The sequence below is a fragment of the Bos grunniens genome, chromosome 6 (genome assembly GCF_055505025.1).
Source record: "Bos grunniens cultivar Pamir isolate PY7600 chromosome 6, Bosgru_T2T1.0, whole genome shotgun sequence".
NCBI lineage: Eukaryota > Metazoa > Chordata > Mammalia > Artiodactyla > Bovidae > Bos > Bos grunniens.
In genome coordinates, this window is record NC_141170.1 from 51,250,660 (window position 1) to 51,276,476 (window position 25,817).

Here is a 25,817-nt window from a genome sequence, read left to right on the forward strand (position 1 = left end):
TTAACACCCATGGAAGTGCTTGACATATTAACCATCTTTCCGTATTATCTAAGTCATTCCCTCAAGGATGCCTTGTGCTTTCTCCTTTTCTGTTTAACTTCTCTACTGTATTGAGATAAAATGCATTAATGCTTCAACATATAGATCTAAATTATTTCATTAAATGAATACATTGAATATAAAATTATGTTTAATGTCGTTAAGTAAATGAAATTTTTTTTGTTGTTTTTTTAGGTTTGTGCAGAAGAAAAATGCCCAACACTTGTCAACCTGGCTCACATGATGAGCCTGTACAGTACACACACGTACTCCAGAGATTGTTCTAACTGGATCAACGTAGTGTGCAGATACCTGCACGACTCCTTCTCAGATACTACGTTTAGTCTTGTGACTTATCTTGCAGAGGTAAATTTACCCCCATAAAAGGATCTTGCAACTGTTCTGTGACAGAATTTTCAAGAGTATTTATTTCTAGAGCAGCACTAATACTAATTTTCAAATTTTATTTAAGAGTGAATAGAGGTAACATCTTTTTTAAGAGGAAAAAATATACAGGTAATATCATTCAAGTACAAATGAGTTTTTTTTTTTTTTTCATTTTCAATGTTTACTTCTTCATTCACTCTTTAAGTGGTATAAACTCAAAATAATGTAAACTTCAACTTAGCAGTTTTTGAATGTATTTCTGCACTCACTGTCTTTAAATAACACAAAACTCAATATAAACCTCACCTTTATTTAAAATGGAAAATGGGTTTTTTTTTCCATGGTCTTGATCCTAGGAAATGGTTATCGTTTTTTGTTTCTATAAATTAGCTCTTGGCTTTGAAATTCTTTCTAGAATAATAGTATAGCATGTAAAGTCATTTCTGCTGGGCAAGTACTTATTCTGGTGATATGTTTACCTCCTAATCTAAAATATGATGGGCGGGGCAGTAAATAGAATTTAAAACTAGTCCTGCTGCTGCTGCTGCTGCTAAGTTGCTTCAGTCGTGTCCGACTCTGTGCGACCCCATAGACGGCAGCCCACCAGGCTCCCCCATCCCTGGGATTCTCCAGGCAAGAGTACTGGAGTGGGTTGCCATTTCCTTCTCCAATGCATGAAAGTGAAAAGTGAAAGTGAAGTCGCTCAGTCGTGTCCGACTCTTAGTGACCCCATGGACTGCAGCCTACCAGGCTCCTCCGTCCATGGGATTTTCCAGGCAAGAGTACTGGAGTGGGGTGCCATTGCCTTCTCTGAAACTAGTCCTAGAACAGCATAAAAAGTTAACACAGTTGATCTTGCACAACGCTGAAATTAAGGGTGCTAACTCTGCATGCAGTCGGTTTCGAGTATATCTTACAGTCAGCCCTCTACATCTGTGATTCAACCAACTGTGAATCACGTACTGCTGTGGCACTGAAAAAAATCTGCATATAAACAGACCGACACAGTTCAAACTCGTATTACTCAAGGGTCGACTGTATTAATTTGTTGAAGAAGTAACTCCATGCCTAGGAAAGTAAGTTACTGGGTAGAGAATACTGGAGACCTTCAAAAGGAAGAAATTCCTAGTCACTAAAAATGTTTATCAGCTTGCAATAAAGTGATATCTTCCTTTTTAGAAAGTTGACCTCTAGAGATTAAACCTAACACACAGACTTAAATTATTTGTAACCCAATAAGCATTTAAGTATTGCTTACAGCACTGTTTAACTTATCCAAGTCACTGATGGTGCCCATCATAAAGTGCTCAAGATGGTGTGAATTTTTAAGGTATTGGTTTTGATAGATTTACTCCCATCACCTTTATATTTGAGTGAGCTGACAGAGTGAGCTGTCTGCCTGAGAGCTTCCTGACATGCATGAATGTGCATCACTAGGTTTATCTTACACCTGTACCTTTAGGACAAGAGCCAACATAAAGCCAGACCTAAGGCCCAAGCTCTTTTGAACTTAAGTGTCTTAATCCAGCTTTCACTTTTGTGCCACCATAAAGCCCAACACTAAGGTAACACTTGGAGAAGGAAATGGCAACCCACTCCGGTATTCTTGCCTGGGGAATTCCATGGACAGAGGAACCTGGTGGGCTACAGTCCATGGGGTTGCAAAGAGTCGGCCACCACTGAGCACATCATCACAAAGTAACACTCGCTCTCCCTGAAGACTGACCCGTGGGGCTTTAAGGTCTGACACTGGTACAGTGTAGCCTATTGGGTACCACATATGGGCAATATATTTCCAGTCTGTAAAGAGAATGCTTTGCCCCAAATGTTACTCTTATTAATATAAGTTATCCTTGTTCTATGATTATTAATGAATCTCAGATTATCACTAACAACAGTACTAAAATTATTTACATGTATTTAAAATTACACAGATATAATTTTAATTGTCCCACAAACCCTATAGGAAAGTGGTATCACTTTTTAATTTAAAAATCAGGGCTCAGAGAGGTTAAGAAACTTGTCCAAGATTACATGGGTAGTCATTGGCTGGTGGGAATGGCTCGGGAGTAGTTAGTTATTCTTTGGTAATGGTGGTAGAGGAGTTTTAAAATAAATGGTGTTCAATTAAATTAGTTAAGGGTATGAAAGTAAACACTAAGGTTAAGAAAAAACAATCTACCTAATTCTCCTTTCTGAAGCAAGGACAAGTAACAATAGCAGACATTACCTTTTACCTTCATTATTCTCTGGATTTCTGATAATCTGACCATAAACTCTTAGGTTAACTGTATTGTGGTTTTCAACATCAGTAATGTAAATACAATGGAATTTTCTTGAACCTGATTAAAATATATTTTTAATATTACTTTTAGCTGCTAGAAAAAGGACTGTCTAGTATGCAGCAGTCATTACTACAGATCATCTACAGTCTTTTGAGTCATATTGACCTCTCCGCTGCCCCAGTAAAGCAGTTTAATCTGGAGATCATAAAGATCATTGGCAAATATGTTCAGGTGAGTAGCTACAAATCTTATGTATAGAAAGTGATCATCTCAAAAACAATATATAATCATAAAAAATTGGAAACACCTTAAATGTCTTAAGAACAGGGGAAGTGGTTAGTTTATAAATCATGTTTTCAGGAATATTTATGAGATGGGAAAATGTTCCCAATGTGAATGACATAAAGCAGAATCTGAATGGTAGGATTCAGCAAGCAAGTACATGTAGGCCTTCTTTTACATTTAGAACACAGCTACCAATATAATTTACAGGAACATCCCTGAAGAGGCTTGCACATTTTACAGTGCCCAGAGCTCCTAGTTTTTTACGTAAGGAAAAAAAAATGATGATTTCTATTTAATTTTGTTAAAGATAAACTGTTTCTACAGTGATGTGCTTAAATTGTCACAATATCATTTGGACATTTCTATTATCACTAATATTTTGTGCTTTAGATGGCTTCATATCGAGATGTTGTTAACTAAATTGGAAAACTCAGTTCTGCTAAGGATTTTTTCACTTCCTTTTTTTAGTAATATTGTACCTGGTTCAGAACTGTTAACTATGAAACAATATGTATAATAAAGGGTTGAGGTGTGATTTTAGTACCACAATAAGAAAAAAAGTCATGTTTTTTACATGATTCTTTTCAGTAGATGGTAAAAGAGAAATGTTCTAAATTCTTAATTAGACATTGATTTCTCTCCACCTATACATCTGTCATACAAATCATTCCTAAATTATACTGGTAGAAATATACAAAATGAAAAGCAGAAAAATAACTCGAAACATTGCCACCATATATGAGGGGGAAAGCTCACCCTATACAGGTCAGGAATCACTGAGAGGATTGTTTTAGCACAGCACTTATGCTTATTATTTGGGGCTTGAGTCATTAAGAAATATCTAAATTTTAAAAATATTTTAATATGTTTATGTCTAAGAAATCTGATGCGTTAAAAATAGTTTATCAACAAGGCTTAAAACATTTTAAGTTTAGAGTCTTAGGGCCATGTACTTCATTCATCTAGAAAGTTCACATACATACGACCCTTTGGCTTACCCCTACTGCCAGATTACTGTATTAGACTTTCTTAATGAATAATATTTATAAAGCACTTACTGAGAACAGTGCAAAATATCCTGAGTTGTTAGCATTATTATGCATATAATATCTTGTAAATCTAACAGTAGAAATAATAACTTATTTTCTATCCTTGTGTAACTCAGACCCTCAGTTAAGGACCTCAGAGTAAAAATGAATAATTGACAAGGAATTTATATAGAAATAATATTTTCACTGTCTACAATGTAACTAAGTTTTTGTTCTTAGTTACATATGTATTTTTAACTTTTATATGTCTATTAATTTTTGAAACCAGAGTCCTTATTGGAAGGAAGCCCTTAACATCTTAAAACTGGTGGTATCCCGCTCGGCAAGCCTTGTCGTGCCCAACGATATCCCCAAGACCTATGGAGGAGATATGGGCTCTCCTGAGATATCCTTCACTAAAATTTTTAATAATGTCTCTAAGGAGTTGCCTGGGAAGACCTTGGATTTTCATTTTGATATATCTGAGGTAAGATGCTCAGGTATTGGTGAAGGCTCTGTATTAGAAATGTTCATTTGTTCATTCTGTCATTAATCAAGCACTGATTGAGCCCATAGTCAGCAGGAGATGCTGTGACAGGTGCCCTGAAAACGAGGTGGGCATGGGGGAAAGGCCTACTCTCAGCGCGCCTGTAGCCTCTTGAGGAGATAGGCAAATAAACACAGTGCTTTGGTTGCCAAGTAAGTTCGAAGTTTTATAGGACTATATAGCATGTACATCTAACTTAATCTGACTAAATGGGAGCGTACATGGAAGTGTGGGCAGGGGAGATTAATCCTAGGAAAAGCAGCACATGTGAATGAAAGCTTGTAAGTGTGAGGAAGCATGGCGCTCTAGAAAATTCTAATTAGCATGGCCTACTGTGAACATGTAGCACAGAGAATAGAGTAGTGTGATGAGAGAGAAAGCTGAAGCCATAGGGAGCAGCACAATCATGAGGATATTGTCGGACGAGATGGTTATATCTTGAAGTAGTAGTAGCTCCTCAAGGATTTTTAGCTGGAGTAGAAAATATTAGGATTTGCATTTTAGGGAGATCAGTCTGGGAACAGGATAGAAAACAGACCAGCAGGAAGTTTTTAGGAGGGAAGTTATCAATCAAGTATTTTGCAGGGTAGGGGGAGTTAAGAAAGATAGCAATTGAAAATCTACTCACATTTTAATTGAAAAGGATAATACAGATTTTTTAAAAATTTGCAGTTTAGTCTTGGTATTTGAGGGCTTCGCTGGTGGCTCAAGATGGTAAAGAATCCGCCTGCAGCGCAGGAGACCTGGGTTCGATCCCTGGGTCAGAAGTTCCCCTGGAGAAGGGAACGGTGGCTACCCACTCCGGTATTCTTGCCTGGAGAATCCCCACAGACAGAGGAGCCTGGAGGGCTACAGTCTATGGGCAAAGAATCAGACATGACTGAGCGACTAAGCACAGCACAGCACTTGGTGCTGAATTTATCTGAAGCTTATTGATTTATGTTTTTTTAAGATATAAAGTATGCTTGTGCTAGTGTTTTAGTTAATATCACCTGAGAATTTCAAACATGGAGTACACAGCGTGGGAATATTATAGAGAAACTAGCTTTGCTATTCTTCTGAGTCCGAAATTGGTAATGTAACAATTGTTTTGTTTGAAGAGTAATATGAATCCTCAGAACATTTGATATATATCAGATACTTAATTTCAATTTATTTCATCAAAAATTCCTAAAGTACCTGCTATGTGTAGGCACTGAAGATATACTAGAGGAATAGCAATGAGTCTCGCTCAGTCTAGGGACTCCCATAGAGCAATTGGAGACAGGCAAAGAAACAAATCAATATCACTGGGTAAATGTCCAAGAGTAATTACCCAGATGTGGTGGTGGCATCAGCATGGGCCTCCTTGAAAGTGTGGCGGCAGCGTTCAAAGTGCCTCAGGGTTTGCTTGGTGCGTGTTCCGTGCAGAGCAGGGGATATGTGTCAACACAAAGGTCCATAAAGGCGCCATATCTTGGGAAACAAACTCAGCTTTGATGGAGTGCAAAGTTCAGGAGCGAGTGGTAGAAGTTGAAGTTGGGAACATGAGCAGGAACTAGATCATAAAGGGACTTGTATGACATGCAGATGAGCTTAAAATTATATTCAAATGCAAATTTGAGACACTTCACAAAGCCAGGTAAGCACCATTTGGGATTCATCATGGAATTTTACTGAAATAAAATTTGGAAATGTCATATATTAGATTTGCAATAAGACATTATATGATAGCTTTCACTTTGAAGTTGTTACTTATCTTGAATATTTGCAAAAGCACTTTTAGACACATACTTAACAATTACGTAAAAAAATACACAAAATATTGTGTGTGTTAGTCGCTCAGTCGTGTCCAACTCTGTGCCCCCATGGACTGTAGCCTGCCAGGTTCCTCTGTCCATGGGATTTCCCAGGGAAGAATACTGGAGTGGGTTGCCATTTCTTCTCCAGGGCATCTTCCCAACCCAGGGATCAAACCCAGGTCTCCTGCACTGCAAGCAGACTCTATACCATCTGAGATACTGGGGAAGTCTGACCAAATTGTTAACCAACATTAAATCTGAGTGGTGAGATGACAGGTGATTTTGTAAAATCATTTTTGTATTTCTGAGCTTTCAAAGAGGACATACTTTATAATCATGGGGGGAAAGATGTAGACGGTGGCTTTTAAAGACAACAGATCTATTTTTAAAGTAGGAATAAGTTCTCCAACAGTCTCCTCAGAGTCTTGTTTCCAGTAAAGTGAAATCTTACTATTAAAAAAAAAGTATCATTACTTTTGATTTTTGTAGTATCTGCCTTTGCTAAGTAATCTTTCTCCTTATGCTGTTTTTCTGATTGTTTGTAAAAAATGTCATCACAGATACACTATTAACCCACTTACGTTGAACTGTGTGAGTCAAACACTGGCAATTTATTTCTTTGTAGACACCAATTATTGGAAATAAATATGGTGATCAGCACAGCGCAGCTGGTAGGAATGGGAAACCCAAAGTGATCGCGGTGACAAGAAGCACTTCCTCCACTTCTTCCGGTTCTAACTCTAATGCCTTGGTGCCTGTTAGTTGGAAGAGGCCACAGTTATCACAGGTACATAAAAGTTCATAGAACAGAAGAATCAATTTTATGGTACGTGTGAGAACTTGAGAATTTGCCTTATTTTCATCAGTAATCTTAACGTTTGCATTTTTTCTTTCTCTTTAGCGAAGAACAAGAGAAAAGCTAATGAATGTGCTTTCTCTCTGTGGTCCAGAGTCTGGCCTTCCAAAGAATCCATCGGTGAGTAATCATGAAAACCTGTGTAAGTGTTTTAAAAAATCTTAGAAGTGTTAGTCCATGAAGAAACAGAAATCATTGTGTCTCCTTGTTTGCCTTTTCTTAACGGTGTTGACTAAGAATGAAAAAATTGTCACTTGCCTTTGTGACACTTGGCCCCTGTGCTAATTCAGTATTCACACAGTTAGACATTTGCCCAAATTAAAGCTCTGAGCTCACTGATAGAAGAGGCCTGCAGTGGCTCATAGGGCACTGATGCCCCATATTCAGAGTGACCGAGCTAACGGATGGCCTGTTTTGTTTTGTTTTTGGCTGGGCGTCAGGTTGTATTTTCTTCTAACGAGGATTTGGAAGTTGGTGACCAACAAACTAGCCTCATTTCTACAACAGACGACATAATTCAAGAGGAAGAAGTAGCTGTGGAAGATAATAGCAGCGAACAACAGTTTGGCGTATTTAAGGATTTTGACTTTTTAGATGTTGAGTTGGAAGATGCAGAGGTAAGGATGTGGGCTTTCCTTCATAATATTTATAGAATAGCTACAGCTACATGAGAATGAAGGATTTAACCACAGGATTAAACAAGGATTTAATCTTTCCTTGTTCGGGGCAGTATCACGTCAAAAGGTACAAATCTAAGTTGGGAACTAAAGATAATTAGTACAGTTAGTCAATAGCAGAATAAGTCTGAAATAAAAGGAACATCTAATTTTTTCCATCTTTATCTTTCAAAATATAGAGTAAAAATGGATTTTTTTCAAAAGTATTTAATTGAGGGTGTGCTTAGACTTAAGTGTTTGCGTAAGCCACACAAATTAATGTGCAGCAGAAGAGTAAACGTTTCATTTAAATCTATCGGACAACTTTGAAGAGGGTGGCCCTGAAACCAGAATGACGATTAAGGTGCCTTTGGCGCTCTGGAACACTTTGCTGTGACTGAGATTCTACCCAGGACATCACCCACCACTTTCTTCTTCAGGGTGGAGCTAGCTCTCTCAAATGCCTTGTTTCATTCAATACCAAGGACTCGCTCCTTAAAACTGATTCAGTTTAGAGAAAATTGATAGTTGGGTCAGTTTAGATGCTTCCTAAGTGGAAAGTCCAACTCAAAAGGTAGATTTACTTGCTCACAGAACTGGGCTAGCCCAGAGTCAGAGCTTATTTAGGCAAACCTCAGTGGAGTTTCTGGCTGTTTCTTTGCATTCTCTAAGCTCTGCCTTTCTCTGCAAGTTGGCTTCACCTCAAATGTCCATACATGGCAGTGTTCAGAGAAAGTGAGGGTCACTTCCATAAAGGCTCTCAGGAAAGTGAAGAAGTTAACTCTCCTAAGGTTTTCAGCACACTTCTTGTCACACCTCATTTGGCCCAAATTGAGACATTTGCCAATTTCTAAAAAAAATAAATGAGCAATAGGATTGCCCATCGCCCTGGTTGTGTCAGGCTGTTTGGGACCTATTCCCATAGCTGACATTAGTCCCCTAAGCCACAGACTCCTAAATCTGAAAAGTTTACATCAAACAGATCACAGAAATGTTCCTCCTAAAATTGTTATAAATGTCTGTCTTCAAGAGCTCCAAATGCCTTACTGTCAAGTATCCACACCATGTCATGCTACACCTCTGTCCAAGGATGTTCAAGTTACTCGTATAACCCATGCGCATTCATCAGTCCTCTTTGAAGGGATGTTTCCTTTGACTCAAGTAGGCGAGGTGGAGGAGTGAACTGTAACAGCTTCCACCACGTCACGCCATTACTTGTTGATAGGAAACCATTGTATGGAGGTCTTCCTGTGTGCTTCAGCTACTACCACTCCCCTCCTCTCCCCCGCCACCCCGAGGATGTGAGGATATGACCATGGTGCCTCAGGGTCCAGCAGATGCCCTCACACTGGCTCAGGGGTAGCCACTGTTCACCACGTATGTATTCCCAGACGCAGCTGGACAGGTTCTCAGAACCCAGGAACACATATTATTCAGTGTCATAGGGCAGTGGCTTTTAGCCTTTTTTAAAAAACTATAGCCATTGCTAATATATCACATATCACATCTAAGTATATACATATATATAGACACACCTTTAAAAGTTTAAAGAATATGCACCCTTATTCTATGTACACTGCTATTTTCTATTCGATTTTTTTTCAAAAAGAGCAGGTCATCACCCTCCAAAACTGCTGTCAACTCCCACAATTTAAAAAACATAGAAAGTTGTAGGAAATAGGAAAAACCTACACAATTAGGCAAGAAAGTGTGATTGGTTCAAGAGACCTGCTGCCCTACCTCACAGGCATAAGCCAGTTCTAAAGTCTTTTGCAGTTATTTGCTTTTTTCAGTTCAGAATTTAGAAGCTCTGAAGGTAGGCTCTTGACATTTTTATAATGGTCAGGTTCTTTTGTTTGCCTTTTTTTTTTTTTTAAGATCATTATAATTGCTTTCAAGTTTGTCTTGTACTCTGAAATGTTCCTAGTAATAAATATGGCTTTTGAGTAGAACCCTAGAATGAATTAAAGATGCTTTTGTCTTTTATTCAAGTCGCAGTAATTTGAGCTGGTATTAACTTAGGTCTCATAATTAGGCTAAATCAAATGATAAGAGATTTTCTAAAAACCTAGTCTTGCTTTGAACCATGGTAATAGTAAATACTTTGCTACAAAATAAACTTAACTGCTAATGAAACTTCTAAAATACTCTCCAGCCTTGAAAGCCCACAGCGTGTATTCATTCATTCCCTAAATGCATATTGAGGGCTGTTGCCACAACCCTGGTTTTGTTATCGCTTTTGCACAGTTGATTTCCACTGTATGTTTCATGTGAAATGAGTATTCCTCTGCTTTATTTAAGAAAAAAAAGATCTGAAAACCTCTATCCTGGACAATCCCTCTTGATAAAGGAATACACATAAGTCAGATTTTGTTAGCCAACTCACTGTAATTTGTCATTTGAGCTTAAGAAAGAGTATAAGAATTATATCCTTATCAAAGGAGGATCAGCTTGGAATAACAGAAACGTAACTTAGATAAATCCGTAAGTGGGGCAAAGCAGAAACTTGCTTGTTTCCTACTGACCTTTTGAAGTTGACCTAGGTTATGTTTTGATAACTGTGATCTTGATTTTAAACTCCTCTTTAGCCAAAAATTACCACTGGATTTAGCTAGAACCATGCTACAGTCTAAAATAATTGTTGAACCTGTATGTTGTCAACTGAATGTGGGTATTTTAAGTCGGTTTTGCATTGTATCCAGTATTAAATCTATGTAAATTTTAAAGATTTCCTGAAGTTTGTGTTGCCAGAGTGTATCATAGAAATGTTGTTTTAAGTGTCTGTCTTTTTTTCCACGATATATTCTACATAAAAAAATAATGTGAATCACGTGTTGACTTCCTGCACAAAGCTTCATCCAGAGCTTGAATCAGTCTTTGGGTTTGAGAATCACCGAGCATTTTTTCCCCACAAGTGTAGTGTATATTTACACGTGTGTCTTCGTTCTTTCTAATTCTGTGTGTTTTCCTTTTTGCTATCCAGGAGCTGCAGGTAAGTTGCAGCCTGGCGTTCTGGATTATTTATTTGTTGTCATCTGTGAACGTATTTGTCTTCTTTGTGGTCTCATTTGTGTTTGTGTATTAGAGTAGAAATGGCCTAGGTAGTCGATTTAGTTGGTCGCCCCTAGATAGAAAGTCAAGAGAATCCTATTCAGTTAAAACAGGTCATCGACCACATACTTTGATCTCTTTAAACATTATAAATATTGAGTGATGTTTTAAAAGTTTCAAAAAACTGAAGGGCTGATTGAATCTCTGCTTATGACAATACACTGAGTATTTTTCATCTGGGTGTATGTTCTCCCAGTGTATTACCTTCCCTATATTTATAAGCTTGTGTTCGAGGTCTTAGAAATGACGCCTTGCTTTTCCAGGGTGAAAGTATGGACAACTTCAACTGGGGAGTCCGCAGGCGCTCACTGGACAGCATCGACAAAGGGGACACGCCGTCGCTCCAGGAGTACCAGTGCTCCAGCAGCACGCCCAGCCTGAACCTGACAAACCAGGAGGACACAGACGAGTCCTCGGAAGAGGAGGCGGCGCTCACAGCAAGCCAGATACTCTCACGCACGCAGATGGTACACTTAGCTTTCTGTACAGTGACAGCTGGTCTCCTCTTTGTCTTCACTTCCAACTTAGTAATTACCATTGCTCGATATTCGGATTTTCATTTCCTTCTGGGTAAAATGCATGTGCTGAAATGAAAACACAAGGCTGTAGCAGCAATGGAGTGTTGCATGATTCATGGTGGAACTAAGCATTTCATCTGTGCACCCCTTGGGCTTTCCAGGTGGCACAGTGGTAAAAGAATCCACCTGCCAATGCAGGAGATGCAAGAGACTCGGGTTTGACCCCTAGGTCGGGAGCAAGGGGAGCACTGAAGGGGCAGTGGCAACCCACTTCAGTATTCTAGCCTGGAACATTCCATGGAAGAGGAGCCTGGTGGGCTATAGACTATGGGATCACAGAATCACATGATTGAGCACAGACAGCACCTCTGAGCTGATGAGACGTATTTTCTGTTGCTTCTCTCCTAGTCACAGTGAGCTACGCTGGGCACTTTTAGAGGCCTTCGCCCTGAATGATACGTTTTGATATCAGTGCAAACACCAGCACTGGATAATTCTCCATCTGCTTTTCTTTCCTTGTCAGTGTGGAAAGAGAGAGCACAACTTTGTTCCCTTTGCAAGATCAAGTCAGTTATATGGAAGTTCTGACTTACATTCCAAGGGTGAGTGGCAGAGATACAGAGAGAGAGAGAGAGAGACGAGAAAATGAAGGCTATAAGCATCATCTGTGTGTTCCAAATACTGAGTGAGGGGAAGGCTGAACTTGCAGTGGCAGTAGGTTAGAACTTGAAGATGGCAGAACAAGGAGAGAGCAGGGGTGTGGATTAGCCACCAAGGCCCATGCGATGAGGAATCAGCTGGTGAAGACCAGGTGGCAGCCACATTACAGCGCTCTTATATGAGGGCCTTTTTTTGCACCTCTGTTTAATCTGGCCCATCCGCATCACACTCAGTCTGCTGGTAAAGTGCTGGTAGTGCTGTTGAATGGCCAGGCTGAGCTGGCCTTTAGACAACATGTACAGTTGTCGGTTTGTGGCCGGCTTCTTGTCACCTGTCCTGTTTTGGCATCTCACCATTATGCCGATATGTCTTTCCCTAACTCCCTGTCACATATTAAGTGATAAGCTGTTGCTGACACAGTAGCAGCAGTTACCACTTGCTGAGTGTCTGAGACACACCAGGCCCTGGTCACAGTGTTCTACATGGATTAGTCACTATACCTCTCCCCTCAAGTACACGAGGTAAGCACAGTGATTGCAGCTCTGTAGACTAAGTGACTTGTCCCAGGACACACAGCCTGTAAGTGCATTTGAGCAGGGCAGTCTGGATGCCACCTAAGGCTTGCTCCTCCCCAGGACTGTGTGCATTTAAAGGAACGGTGAGTTGCTGGCAGCAGTGACTCACTGAATGAGGCTCAGACCCTCCCGGGGCCAGACCGGAGGCTCAGAGACTAGCATCGTGCCACCAAACCACTGTGGAACTATGGTCATTACCTATCTACCCTCTCCTTTAAAACAGGACTCCTGGCAGCACCTGCCTCGGGGGAATTTCATGGGGAAGTCAGTATAGTAAGTGCTGAACAAAGGTTAGCTTCCATGAGAGCCTTGGAGCAGAACTGTCTCTTCATAAGGCCAACCCTAGTCATAGCGGTATGCATGCATGCTAAGTCACTTCAGTCATGTCCGACTCTTTGCGATCACATGGACTGTCGCCCGCCTGGCTCCTCTGTCCATGGGATTCTCCAGGCAAGAATACTGGACTGGGTTGCCATGCCCTTCTCCAGGGGATCTTTCTGACCCAGGGATAGAACCTGCATCTCTTATGTCTCCTGCATTGGCAGGCGTGTTCCTTGCTAGCAGCACCTGGGAAGCCCAGTTATAGTGGTAGTGAGTTTGGAAGAGAATCTGATGCTACTTCCTCCTCATAGGGGGAGAAAATTAGCTTCTGCTTTTATCTACTCAAAATCATGAACTTGATTTTCCTTATGTTAAATACTGACCCATGAAAAATGTATAGCCCTGCTTAAAAGAAGAAAAATGGTAGTGATTTCTTTGTTCTAATTGATTACTGCTAGTTTTCAAAGAACATAAACCCACTAATGCTGGCCTGCCATTTCAGCTTTATTGTCCTAACTCTTTTTGTCTTATTGAAGTTCTGTCGTATTGATTTGTGGTTCAGTAAGTTAATGGCCAGTTCAGACTTAAGCACCTGCCTCCAGTTAACACTGCTTCTTGAGAATCCACTGAGTGCTTGCGCCAAAGCCACAGGGAGGCAAAAAAAGCCCCTGCATTCGCGAATCCTTAGGCCAACTGAAAACATAAGACATTACCGTAAAAATAAGAATTTTAGATGAAGATTACCAGAGTCATATAGAGCTCTTCCATTTTGGTGGTTTCTATTCAGCAAAATTTAATCCGTGTTAATGGAGACTTCATTTCTACTGATGAACTAGCTGCTTGCATTAATCGCACCAATTCTGATACAGACTGAAATGAGGGGGAAAGGTGGTCTTAGGAAGTCAAAGAAGCTCTTTATAACTATGGCTTCAGAATATCTTATGACACAGGTTTCTTGTAGCCTTAGTGACCATCGCCAACTCCTAAATAAATTTCCTTATTTTACTGTCTCTCCTTTCAGTTAAATAACGATTCTGCTGCAGACGAAACCCTGCCGGACCATTCTGATTTACTTCTTCAGTCTCAAGATTCCACTGGCAGCCTCTCCACAGAAGAAGTGCTGCAAATCAGAGATGAGACCCCCAGTTTGGAAGCTTCTCTAGATAAGGCTAACAGCCAGCTGCCTGAGGTGGGGAGTCATGGGGGCTGGTGCATGGCCAATCTGGGCTCTTTTTAGCAATCTGTGATACCCCTTGCTTTTCTTTCAAAGGAGTTTTCATCTGATATGCTAATTATTTGATTTGTTTACAGTATTTCTAACCTGTTGGTTAAGTGATTTAGTCCAACTGAAATAGTCAAATCTGATCACTGAAGAAAAAAAAAAGTGATGGATTAAAGAAATGACCTACAGGTTAAAAATAACCCTAAGTGTTTTTAATGAGCATCTCCTGCTGCAGAATGTGATTAGGTTAATGTACCGGCGCTTCTCCGGGGATGGGAGCATCTTCTCGGGTGCTGAAGGACTGCTTTTGTTTTTTTCTTCTCTTTTTGCTTTGTATTTGGTTTTTTTTTTTTTTTTTTTTTTTGTGATTGGTGCTGTAATTGGGATGAAAACCTCAGGCCAGCTGTGTTAGCGATTGGTTAAATGAAACCTTTTAGAAAGACTGTGGAACTACCAGTGTTATGTTTTTTGGAAAGGCCTGTGAGAAGTAAGCCAGATTCCAAGCTAATGACCAAAACTAAGTGAGTATTCGTTTTCTTAGTTGCTTTTTTAAGACTACTGTAGATATCTCTTTTTAAAAAACTGTAATTGCTATAGCTCTTTCATATGTGCTGTTATGCCCTGGTATCAGGAAAATACTACACTTTTTTCAGTGTTAACCAAATTAATATAGTTATCAGAGCAAGACCAGTCTAATTATTAGATCTTATTGTCTGAGTAAGGAGAAATCTCATGTTCTTGTGATTACGCCAACAGTGTATCATACGTCTTTACAGTAAGCAGATGTATTTTGAAATGAAGGCTTTTGGGGGGTAGCTTTTTTAAATGTTCATATTAGTATGGCTCAAGCTTAGATAACTCAACAAATATTCGTTGAGATTTACTAGATGCTGGGCATTCCATTAAGTGCTGAAAAGATGCGTAAAGCATGACGTTGTCCTCAGAGTGTCCACTGGCTATTAAGGGAGAGAAGTTTTTTAAAAAAAAGCACTGCAGGTCAGTATGAGAAACTCAGAACCAGACATGCTCAAGGCTTTGTGAAAACTCAGAGTGAGAACCAATCAGCTGTGCATTAGGGGTTATGTGGCATTTGAGACACTGCAGGCAGAGGGACATGGTATAGAAAGACACGGCCATGTGAAACAACATGGAATGTGCAGGCAGCAGCAGGAATCACTCTTTGTAGAGAAGAGGAGGAGCAGCAGCAGCAGGAGGAAAGACGGATGGACCTAAGACACGCTGGGTTCCACTAAAGGCAGGCTTTATTTGAAACAATAGGAAGTCATGAATTTTCATTCTTTCCAAAGATGCCAATTATGTGCCAAGCCCTGTCCCAGATACCTGGGTGGGAATACCCAGGGCACCCAAGCACTCAGTCATTTAAGCATCTTTGTTTACTGAGCCCTGCCATGTGCTAGGCTCTGTCCTAGCCCTAGGCACACAGTGCTTTGTGGAACAGACAAAGGCTTCTGGTTTATGGAGCTTCATTTGAGCAGGAGAGACACAGTAAACAGGTAAAAACATAAAATATCAATGATATATCGGAAAGTGATCCCTTTTCTACCCATATTAAGAAAATCTAATGAGAATATGGACTTGGTGAGGGAGACACTTAGGTAGGGTAGCATCTGGTGGAAACAAGTGATGAGAAGGAGCCAGTCATTGTAAGTGTGGAGGAGGGGAGTTCGGGGCCCAGGAAACAGGAGTGGAAAAGGCACCCATGTATCTGAAAAGCTAAAATGTCAGCCTGTGGGCCTGGAGTGCAGGGAACCTGAGAGCGTGGCATTGGGAGAGAAGGAGCTGGAGGGGACCAGGTGCTCACAAGGGTGATCTTAGAAGCCACACAGCGGGCAACAACTAGAGGATTTTAAGCCCGAAGGACACAATCTGATCGTGTTTATTTTTTTCAATCTTGGCTTTTTTGTGGAAAAGTGAGTGTGTTCTCGTACCTGTACCTCCTCCATGGAGCTTGCAGTCTGTCATCAGGCAAGGTTATAGTTTGACCAGTGTTTTAGTGGAGGGAGGGCTGGAGAAGGCTGACATGAAGAGACACACCAGAGGCATATTAGCAGGAGATAAGGGGCCATAACTGACACAGTGCGTGGACAGGAAGGTGTTTATGAAGGGAGCAGACAGTGTTCAGAACTGCACCTGAAGTAGACTATATTCCTTTCAGTATGGGAAGGCTGTGACGTGAGCATTAGCTACTCATTGATCATCTGATCTGTTGTGTCCAGGATAGCTCATAGCATGTTATAAGTCAGCAGACATTCTCATTAGAAACAATGGAAAATAGCTTTTTAACAAAAGCGATATGGTTAATGGTCCTGTGTTTTAACTACAAAAATAGTGAACAAACAGGAAAGTCTTTTAGTTTTGGTTATTAAAATAGCTGTATTCATAGTAAGTGAGTAAGCTACCTCCTGGAAGTCATTCATATTGATTGGAAATGAATTGGAAATTCATATGTATTCCCATACATACTGGAAATTGTGTTATTTCAGATGAGTCATTCATTTATCCAACAGTATCTAATGGGCCTACTTCCGACGCATTATCAAGTTCCCAAGGACACTTTTTTTTAAATGAAGGAAAAACGCTTTAATTTACTATGTTTTTTCTTTTTACAATAGTGTGTTTCCTTATCACTATAAACTTTGTAACACTGACAGAGGAGAATGGGGATATTTTTTGAAACATACTATTTCATTTAAAAATAATTCTGTTGACATAAAAATTCACCAGAAGAACAGTTGTCCACAAGAGTATGATTCAGGTTTGTGTCTGTTGGATATGTTGGCCTAGTTTGTTTTTCCTGGTGTGACAAATAGTGTCACGTAACCCAAAATTGCCCCTTTAAAGAAAGTATAAAAGCACTAATAAATAAAATCATAATCCTACTGTATAAAGTTATATATGAGTTACAGATACTATACATATCGCTATAAAGCAATTTCTTAAGATGAGGAAAGCAGTTAATTTCACCGGATGAAATATTTTATGAACTAAAGAAAAAAATTCCTAGAAATGTTTATTTGAATTTCTGCCCTTGAATTTTGTTAATATTAGGAAGCCATAATAGGCTAAAGCATTCTACCTCAAGACAGAAAACTTAGAGCTCAGGTTGCCTGCCTGCAATGCGGGAGACCCAGATTCAAACCCCAGTTTGGGAGGATCCCCTGGAGAAGGGAATGGCAACCCACTCCAATATTCTTGCTTGGCTAATTCCTTCTAGAAAGGATTATATCCTTGTGTTTATCAGAAGAACCTCCACAGAGGGATTTCTCCTAGTATTTATAATAGTTTAGATACCAATTCATGCATGCCAGAAATTATATTGCTTATACAAAATCAAACTTTGAAAGTGTGTGTGTGTGTGTGTGAGGGACAGAGACAGAAGGAGTCGTTGTGCAATAAGGTAATGTTCAAGAAAATTTGATTCTCACCATTTACATATAATAGTGGAATTCATTCCATTAGCCAAAAAGTTCTTTCTTCATGAAATCCAGGAGTTACTAGAAAATTTCAGCATACATTATAATTTTAGATGAAACATGTATTTTCAAATTATTATTCAAGAACAAATAATAATACCTGTGTTTATAGGTATACAGTAATGAAAACCAATACCTGTGTTTACAGGTATACAGTAATGAAAAGTAATGGCATTAAACCAAGAAATTTGGTGGTGCATCATTTCAGTACGATATGTTCAAACTGATGCCCAAGGAAAAATTAATACCAATAAAAATTCTAGGTGTAGCAGTGTCTTCGGCACTGTTACTCACAGTATCTTTCCAAGTAACTAATTCTTAGTCATTTAATGGCCAAATCTTTAAGAAGAAAATTCAGATGGAAACCTTAAATAGAGTGTATTGAATATAAACTATTGCACCAAATAAGGAATGATTATACCATATTATTTATAAAGCACCATCCTGTGAAGACTCAGAGTTTGTACTTTCTCTCCATAACTATCCCTTAGTATACTTCGTGTTTTCCTGCCGCGTTTCTGTGCCTTTAGTATCTTCTAGGTCCTTTTCGCATCTGTCTTAGCTTTGGCTGCTGTAACAAAAATTCCATCACCTGGGGTGGGAGGGGCTTATCAACAACAGAAATGCATTTCCCACAGTTCTAGAGGCCAGAAACTCCAAGATCAAGGTGCCAGCCAACTGCTGTCTGGCGCAGGCTCTCTTCCTGGGAGCTCTTCTTGCTGCGTTCTGACATGGTGGGAAAGAACAGAATAGCTCTTTATCCTCTTCTTTTAAGGGTCTGATCTCATTCATGAGAGTTCTCATGACCTAATCACCTCCCAAGGTCCCCACTTCACCACCCTATTGGGGCTTAGGGTTTCTGCATATGAATTTTGAGGGGACAGAAACATTCATTGCACTATTGCTACCCCATCTTTGTCATACCTTTCACTTACCATACTCTACTGTATATTATTGTGGTTTGCATAACTAGCCCCATATTAGTTTGCACACTAATTGTAGTTCGTTATTAATTTATCCCAGAGCACTCAGCCCAGAATCCTTCATTTTATACATGAATTTACAGGTGAGTAAATTAAGACCTGGCCTTCCCCAGAGGCTAAGTGGTAAAGAATCCACCTGTAATACAGGAGATGCGGAGAGAGGGGTTCAATCCCTGGGTCGGGAAGATCCCCTGGAGGAGGAAACGGCAACCCACTCCAGTAGCCTGAAGAATCCCGTGGACAGAGGGCCTAGAGGGCTACAGTCTATGGGGTCGAAAAAGAGTCGGACACGACTGGGCAACTAAACAACAAAGGCCCAGACTGGTCTAAGGTCAGGGGCGCTGGATTTCACTTTTCATAATTTGGAAGGGAAAATTGTATTTTCATCTGTGAGAAAGAGGTGAGAAACTGCAGTTTGATCAGTAGTAACCTTAGGTCTAAGTCCTGAAAGAAACTGAGAGACCGTTAAGTGCTTATTTTCAAACTGATTGAACTAATGTCCATGTGAATTAAAACTGGTGCTGATATGTCATGATCTACACCCTGGAAGGATTTTTCTTTTTCAGTAGTGGTAGCTCATTTACTCAGCCAACACCTGTTGAACTTTTACTCCAAGCCAGGCACATGTATCAACATTATTTCAGTAACGTTACAATGGATAGGGGGGAAAAATGCCACAACATGCTTTCCGTTATCATTTCCCTCATTGATAAGTGAGTTTATAGTTCATTTAATTCTCAAGAGTACAACAGTCTAAAATTTTCCAGCATTTTCTGAACTCTTAACTCAGTGGTGAAGATGTCTCAGTACTCAAATCTAAATAAATTATTATAATCTTATTACCTGAAAGCAAATCATACATCCCAGGTATCCAGCTCAGTTATACCAGTCAGGCTGCTCTCGTCATTTCTGTTCAACAGCATCCTGACTGGTCAAGACCTGTTCGTGATTCACAGGTAGCCCCGCAGAACCAACGGGTTAAGCATTTTGAATTACCTCCCCTTCTTACATCTAGAATTCATTGGAGAATAAGTTCTAGCATAATGAAAGAAATGACATTTCCATAAGAGAGAATTTATAGTTGTAATATAAAGCTCTACCTATGGAGAATTAGAATATGCAGGAGAGAAGATATTTCCCCAAAGGATATGTTTCTAAGTAAACAGCTGAGTCCTATTGAAAAAAGATCTCCTTGATGTTTCTGTGTGGCAGTTGGTGATACACTTTAATTTCAAAGGGTTTTAAACTGGAAACTATTAAAAAAAAAAAAAAAAAAGAACAATTTTATGTGATCAGAGTCCAAAACTCCAAAAATCAGACTGTATAAATGAAGATTGCCTAATAAAATAAATGTAGATTGGTGGCAACAGTCATTTATTCTGTGTTGGTAAAATTTGCTTTTTAATGTTTTAAAAGTCTGTAAAAAAAAAAATACGATTGTTTTTCAGGATACAAGTTCAGTATTAAAGGAGGAACAGGTTCTTACCGCCTTTGAAGATGATGGGTCGTATATTATTCAAGAACAGCAGGACTCTCTTGTGTGTCAAGGGATTCTGGATCTAGAGGAGACAGACCTGCCGGAGCCTCCAGGTCCTGAGAGCTACCCCGGGTCAGTCTGTGAAGAAGACGTCACCTTAGCTCTGAAGGAACTAGACGAGCGGTGCGAGGAGGAGGAAGCAGACTTCTCGGGGCTGTCTAGGTGAGAATACAGTGTTGCAGACACGGTGATGAGGGGATGCTTCTACCCTGTCCCCTCCCAAACATGACCCTCTGTTCCAGTAAACTGACTTTCATTTCTGTGTACATTTTAAAGGTAAAATGAGCTCCTGCCATGGTTTTACTCTCTGTTACTGCCATTCACTTAAAGAAAAACAAGTAGGCCATTCTCAGAGCACAGTGAGGGGCAGTCTATATTTAGAAGTACACCAAATACCTATTTGGGCAGAATGCCAATGGCCAAGTGCTGAAATCCATATTGGGCCGTGGGTGGAGCCAAGTATCAAAATTATGGAAGGAACTTCTGGATACCACAACAAATCTGAAATATATTCCAAAAATTATAGTCTTATTACCAATAGTTATAATGTTTGACTTATATAACGGGCAGAAGTATCATTTCTTAGTACTGTCAAATGTTAGAGTGCTCTTTTTAAATGTTTATGCATCATACATTCAAAATTACCACGAAGTATGAAGAAATCTCACACAGGACTTTTTTCTACTCACGGGCTGATGGAATTGTGAAAGTTGCTCAGTCATGTCCAACTCTTTGTGACCATATGGATTATAAAGTCCGTGGAATTCTCCAGGCCAGAATACTGAAGTGGGTAGCCTTTCCCTTTTCCAGGGAATCTTCCCAACCCAGGGATCAAACCCAGGTCTCCCACATTACAGGCAGATTCTTTACCAGACAGAATTGAATGATCAATTATTACATAAAGTTCTTAAAGGAAATTTTGGTGGCTTATGTTACTTAAACACAAAATAGTTCTTCAGTGATGAGAATTATGATGTAATCTATATCTACTGTTTTGTTTTTATATTTTTAATTTTATAAATATTTGTAGCTCTAAATAATGTTCTTTATAAAGGCATCTAATTTAATGCATTATCTATCAGTATATCTATTTCCCTATTCAACAGTTTGAAGCTCATATAAAATTTAATATTTAATGATCAAGTATATCAGAGTTTTACTCCTACAATAAAAGCTTTTTATTTATACTTCAAGTGATAACAGTGTTTTAATATATACAGCACATAAGGAGGTGTTTCATTCTCAGTATAGCTAGAATGTTCACCTGTATTTTAAAGTGTACACTCAGATATTAACAAAGGATCCTGGTCACACATGTTGTTCATGTCACTGACTTGGCTATGACAGTAGCCTATGTACTCATCATTGATCATACACGAATTCAGAGAAGTCAGGAATGATGCAGTGATAGATACTCAGATATCGGGCTTTCTAAAAGGCTGCAGACAAAAGACTTGACTTTGGCCAAGTACTAAAGATGAAACAATAAGTAGAACATCCTTAGTAAATACAGAGGTGTATCTACTCAAGGTTACAGGATACATTTGCTTAAAATCAATCACCATAGTGACATCTTAAAAATTAAATTTTTTGAGGTAGAATTTAAGTTTTCACTTCACATGTCTGCTTCCTTTTGACCTTTTCTCCCCAGTCTTTTCAGATCCCTCTCTTCTATATGAATTGCTCCGTAATTTCTGAATGGCCTTGTGGAGGCCTGTAATGTGAAATACACAATTTTAAGACCTTGAGTAACACATTTCTTTATGGAGTCTGGCTCCAAACACTTCTTCAAGACCCAGGGTCACACGTTTCTTTATGGGATGCTCAACCCAAATACCATGTATACCTTTTTCTCCATTGTCTTATATTTGTGTGTATATATTATCTGACTGTGGGGATTATAGATTCCTCAAAAAAAATGGCCAGGTCTTCTATTTCTTTGAGTCAGATCTGTTACTGCCACACTGCTGGGCACATAGCATGCGTCATGGCTTTATAATACTGGGTTTGGTCCCATAGAACTGGCCTCAAATTCTGGCTCTGTCATTTCCTACCCAGCAGCCTAGGCACATCATTTAACCTCACTGAACTTTCTGTCCTTCACTGGTAAAAATCAGAATAATTGCACTTAACTGTCATAGAGTTTCTGTGAAGATTGAATGAAAACAGCCCATGTAAGGCACCTAATATATAGCCCTTGACACAAAAGTACATGACAAAAACTTAAAAAGTATCATGATTGCCAATTTGGGCCTGTTCAAATAAAAAGACTCTGAAATTGACCATTTAAAATGAAGTCATTCTAGGCTATATTAGTCATAGAAGTTACTGAAATTATTCCATAGCCCTGGCATATTGTAGGATTGCTCAGTCACTTCAGACATGTCTGACTCTTTGCAACCCCATGGAATGTAGCCCTCCAGGCTCCTCTGTCCATGGGATTCTTCAAGCAAGAATATTGGACTGGGTTGCCATGCCCTCCTCCAGGGGATCATCCTGACCCAGAGATTGAACCCATGTGTTCTGTGTCTCCTGCATTTCAGGTGGATTCTTTCCCCATTGAGCCACCTGGGAAGCCCCATTGTAGGATGAAGTTGTTTTAAGGTGGTTGTGTGAAATCAGATTTCTAAATCCAAAGATGCTAGAAAGAACAGGCTGAGAATCTGCTTATTCATGCTTTCTCACAAAATTTAGGTGGTCGCCCGTTTTCTGAATCAATATGTGCACATATGTAAGAAATAATGTTAGGTGATTTAAAGTATTTTAAATAATTGAGTGTATTCTTTTAAGATAATATTATGACGACTGTGTATGTGTTAACAGTCAAGATGAAGAAGAACAAGATGGTTTTCCAGAAGTACAGACATCACCTCTGCCATCACCATTTCTTTCTGCCATCATAGCCGCTTTTCAGCCAGTAGCATATGACGACGAGGAAGAAGCCTGGCGCTGCCACGTCAATCAGATGCTGTCTGACACCGACGGGTCCTGTGCAGTCTTTACTTTTCACGTGTTTTCTAGGCTGTTTCAGGTCAGTACGGTTGAAGACTTCTGAATTCCTACTACAGTTATCGGATAAAATTACGATAAAATTACGATAAAATTTAGATAAAATTTATCTAAAATCAGTATCTCAAATTTTAATATTCTCACTAGTTTCCTTTAAAGGTTTTTTATTTTCCTAAGATAGTGATAATTTAAATTTACATTTTAATATGACATTATACAGTGACTAGTACAGGTACTTCCCCTAAGGTAATTAGAGTAAAACTTCAAAATAACATTTGACCAAATTCTGGAATATGCTAGACACCTCCAGGGACACCAAAGAAATATAAAGGCGGGTTCCTGCCTTTAAGGAGCTTTCAGTCAGTATCATAAGACAATGTATCATAAAGGGTTCACTTCATTGGCACTTTCATTACTATGTGGGGACCTTAAAATTTTTAACCAAGGCTGCTTCCATCCCTGAAAGTAATATGAGCTAACATTTATTCAGTACTCACTACATGTAAGGCACTAAGCTAAATGTTTTACAGTAAGTAATTCTTACAAGAGACCTATGTAATGTATTTTTAGCATTCTGTAGCTAGGGAAACCAAGGCTGACATTTAAGTCATTATTTTCCCAACTGCCTGCCACCTTTCTACCCTACCTAAGCAAATTTTGCCCATCTTAGAAGACCCAGCTCGGTACATAATCTCACTGAAGTTTTCCCAGCCTTCAGTCTTTCCCTCCTGAAAGTTCTTCAGTGCTTATTAACTGGAGCATTTATTTACTTAACTTTGTAGTTTTGCATTGCTACTTGGTTTTCTATTTATATTCTTTTCTTTCCAGAGATACAAATTTCTCCATGCGTGAGACTGTGGCTTATACTTTGTTTTAAATTAATCATAATGCCACCTAATGGTGCTACACGTATACATGTAGGTACACATCCAAGTATTTGTATAGTACTTACATTGCTGATATAGCATCTGATTCATTCAGTGTTCACTGTGGTTTAGGCCCTGATGGTTTTATGTGAATGAATATTCTTGAGTTTTGAGAAGATACTGCCCTTGGTGCGTTTTGATGACTTCAGTTCAAGTCAGCAGGAGAGTAAACTATCCAAGGAGAGTAAACTACTTTTACTGAAAGTTTCACTTGGTAGAATTTAACTTCGGAAGATCTAATTCCTCATGCATGTGAGGGCTTTATTTCCAGCAATATCTAGCATGTACTCCTCTCTGGGGAGACGAATAGCATGTATCATTAGTTTCTCTTTTCAGGAATACTATACAATAAATCTTTGATCATTTTTAGAAATTATCATGTTTCCTAAAGAAGTGCCTAAAAATAAGGATTTACAGATTGATTTTTAGGGTTCTATATATATATCACTACAATCATAGTTTTAAAATAGAAGGTTGCTCTAATTATAAATTATGCTTTTTTACTTAAAGATTAAAAAAGGCTTTCATATGAAATACATTTCCTTATATTTTCTCCACAGTCAATTCAAAGAAAGTTTGGGGACATAACTAATGAGGCAGTCAGCTTTCTTGGTGAGAGTCTGCAGCGCATTGGTGCCAAATTTAAAAGCTCATTGGAAGTGATGATGATGTGTTCAGAATGCCCAACAGTCTTTGTGGATGCTGAAACAGTAAGTTTTTACATGAGGCTTACTTTATCATAAAAAGTAAACTAGAATGGCATCACTCAGTAAATGGTCTTTTTTAAGGTAATTCAGAATTTTAAAGTCTAAAGGTTCATATTTTCAACTTGATTATAAATATCTAGAAAAATATAGTTCCCATGTACTGTATGCAGTGACTTGTGACTGTTTCTGATTCTGACCTCTTCTTGCCCTCACCTTTCATAGAGTCCTGGATGGGAGAGCTAAAGAATCATGCTTAGAGATGCATACTTTTCCCTGATTCCTGAATCAAAGCTCACAGGAGAGGGCTAGACACATTTCCACTACCCCCACCCCCACCCCCGCCCCACCACCACCATGAAGAACCCAGAACTCCCTGGTCTTCTCCACTTGTCTCCAAGCACATTTGTAGATTATGTATTAAGACAGTTAAAGAATTACGGTTTAAAAAGCTTCAAGTGTATTACTGTTAAGGTATTCACTGGTGGGACATGCCACTTTTGCCTGAGCCAGGTTTTGAAAGCATTAGAAGGCATGCTTACGCTTCCTGACATTCCTGAAACCACACCGCACTCCTCTGTTTCAGTGAAAGGTCAGTCCTTAGTACAGGACAGTGGACAGTAGGGGACGCTGCCTTAAGTTGGCTTGAAAATTCACTAACCCATAAGCCCAAAGGTTTTGGTCTCAGGATTGTGATCAGAAATGGTGACCTGGATCAATGTGTTTCTGATTTGACAGCTGATGTCCTGTGATTTGCTAGAAACACTAAAGTTCAGTGTTTTGGAGCTGCAAGAACACCTGGATACTTATAATGCCAAAAAAGAAGCAGCTGAGCAGGTCAGTCCCTTTTTACAATGTAAAAAAAAAGAGTTACTTGTGTCACTAGACATGCT

General features: G+C 39.2%; 1 protein-coding gene across 19 annotated transcripts in view; it reads left to right on the forward strand.

The window, feature by feature from the left end:
* FRYL (FRY like transcription coactivator) overlaps positions 1-25,817 on the forward strand; it is a 269,726-nt gene that overhangs the window by 233,208 nt on the left and 10,701 nt on the right. For 18 of the 19 annotated variants that reach the window (XM_086405843.1, XM_086405844.1, XM_086405842.1 and 15 more), the window contains 12 exons: positions 235-405; positions 2,802-2,942; positions 4,314-4,511; positions 6,978-7,139; positions 7,254-7,328; positions 7,649-7,825; positions 11,239-11,442; positions 14,071-14,238; positions 20,197-20,447; positions 23,109-23,316; positions 24,781-24,930; positions 25,663-25,761. In XM_086405843.1, coding sequence (XP_086261969.1) covers positions 235-405; positions 2,802-2,942; positions 4,314-4,511; positions 6,978-7,139; positions 7,254-7,328; positions 7,649-7,825; positions 11,239-11,442; positions 14,071-14,238; positions 20,197-20,447; positions 23,109-23,316; positions 24,781-24,930; positions 25,663-25,761 — 2,004 coding nt within the window. Of the gene's footprint in view, positions 1-234; positions 406-2,801; positions 2,943-4,313; positions 4,512-6,977; positions 7,140-7,253; positions 7,329-7,648; positions 7,826-11,238; positions 11,443-14,070; positions 14,239-14,669; positions 14,793-20,196; positions 20,448-23,108; positions 23,317-24,780; positions 24,931-25,662; positions 25,762-25,817 lie in introns of all 19 variants that reach the window. The other variant, XR_015165432.1, reaches the window with a different exon arrangement.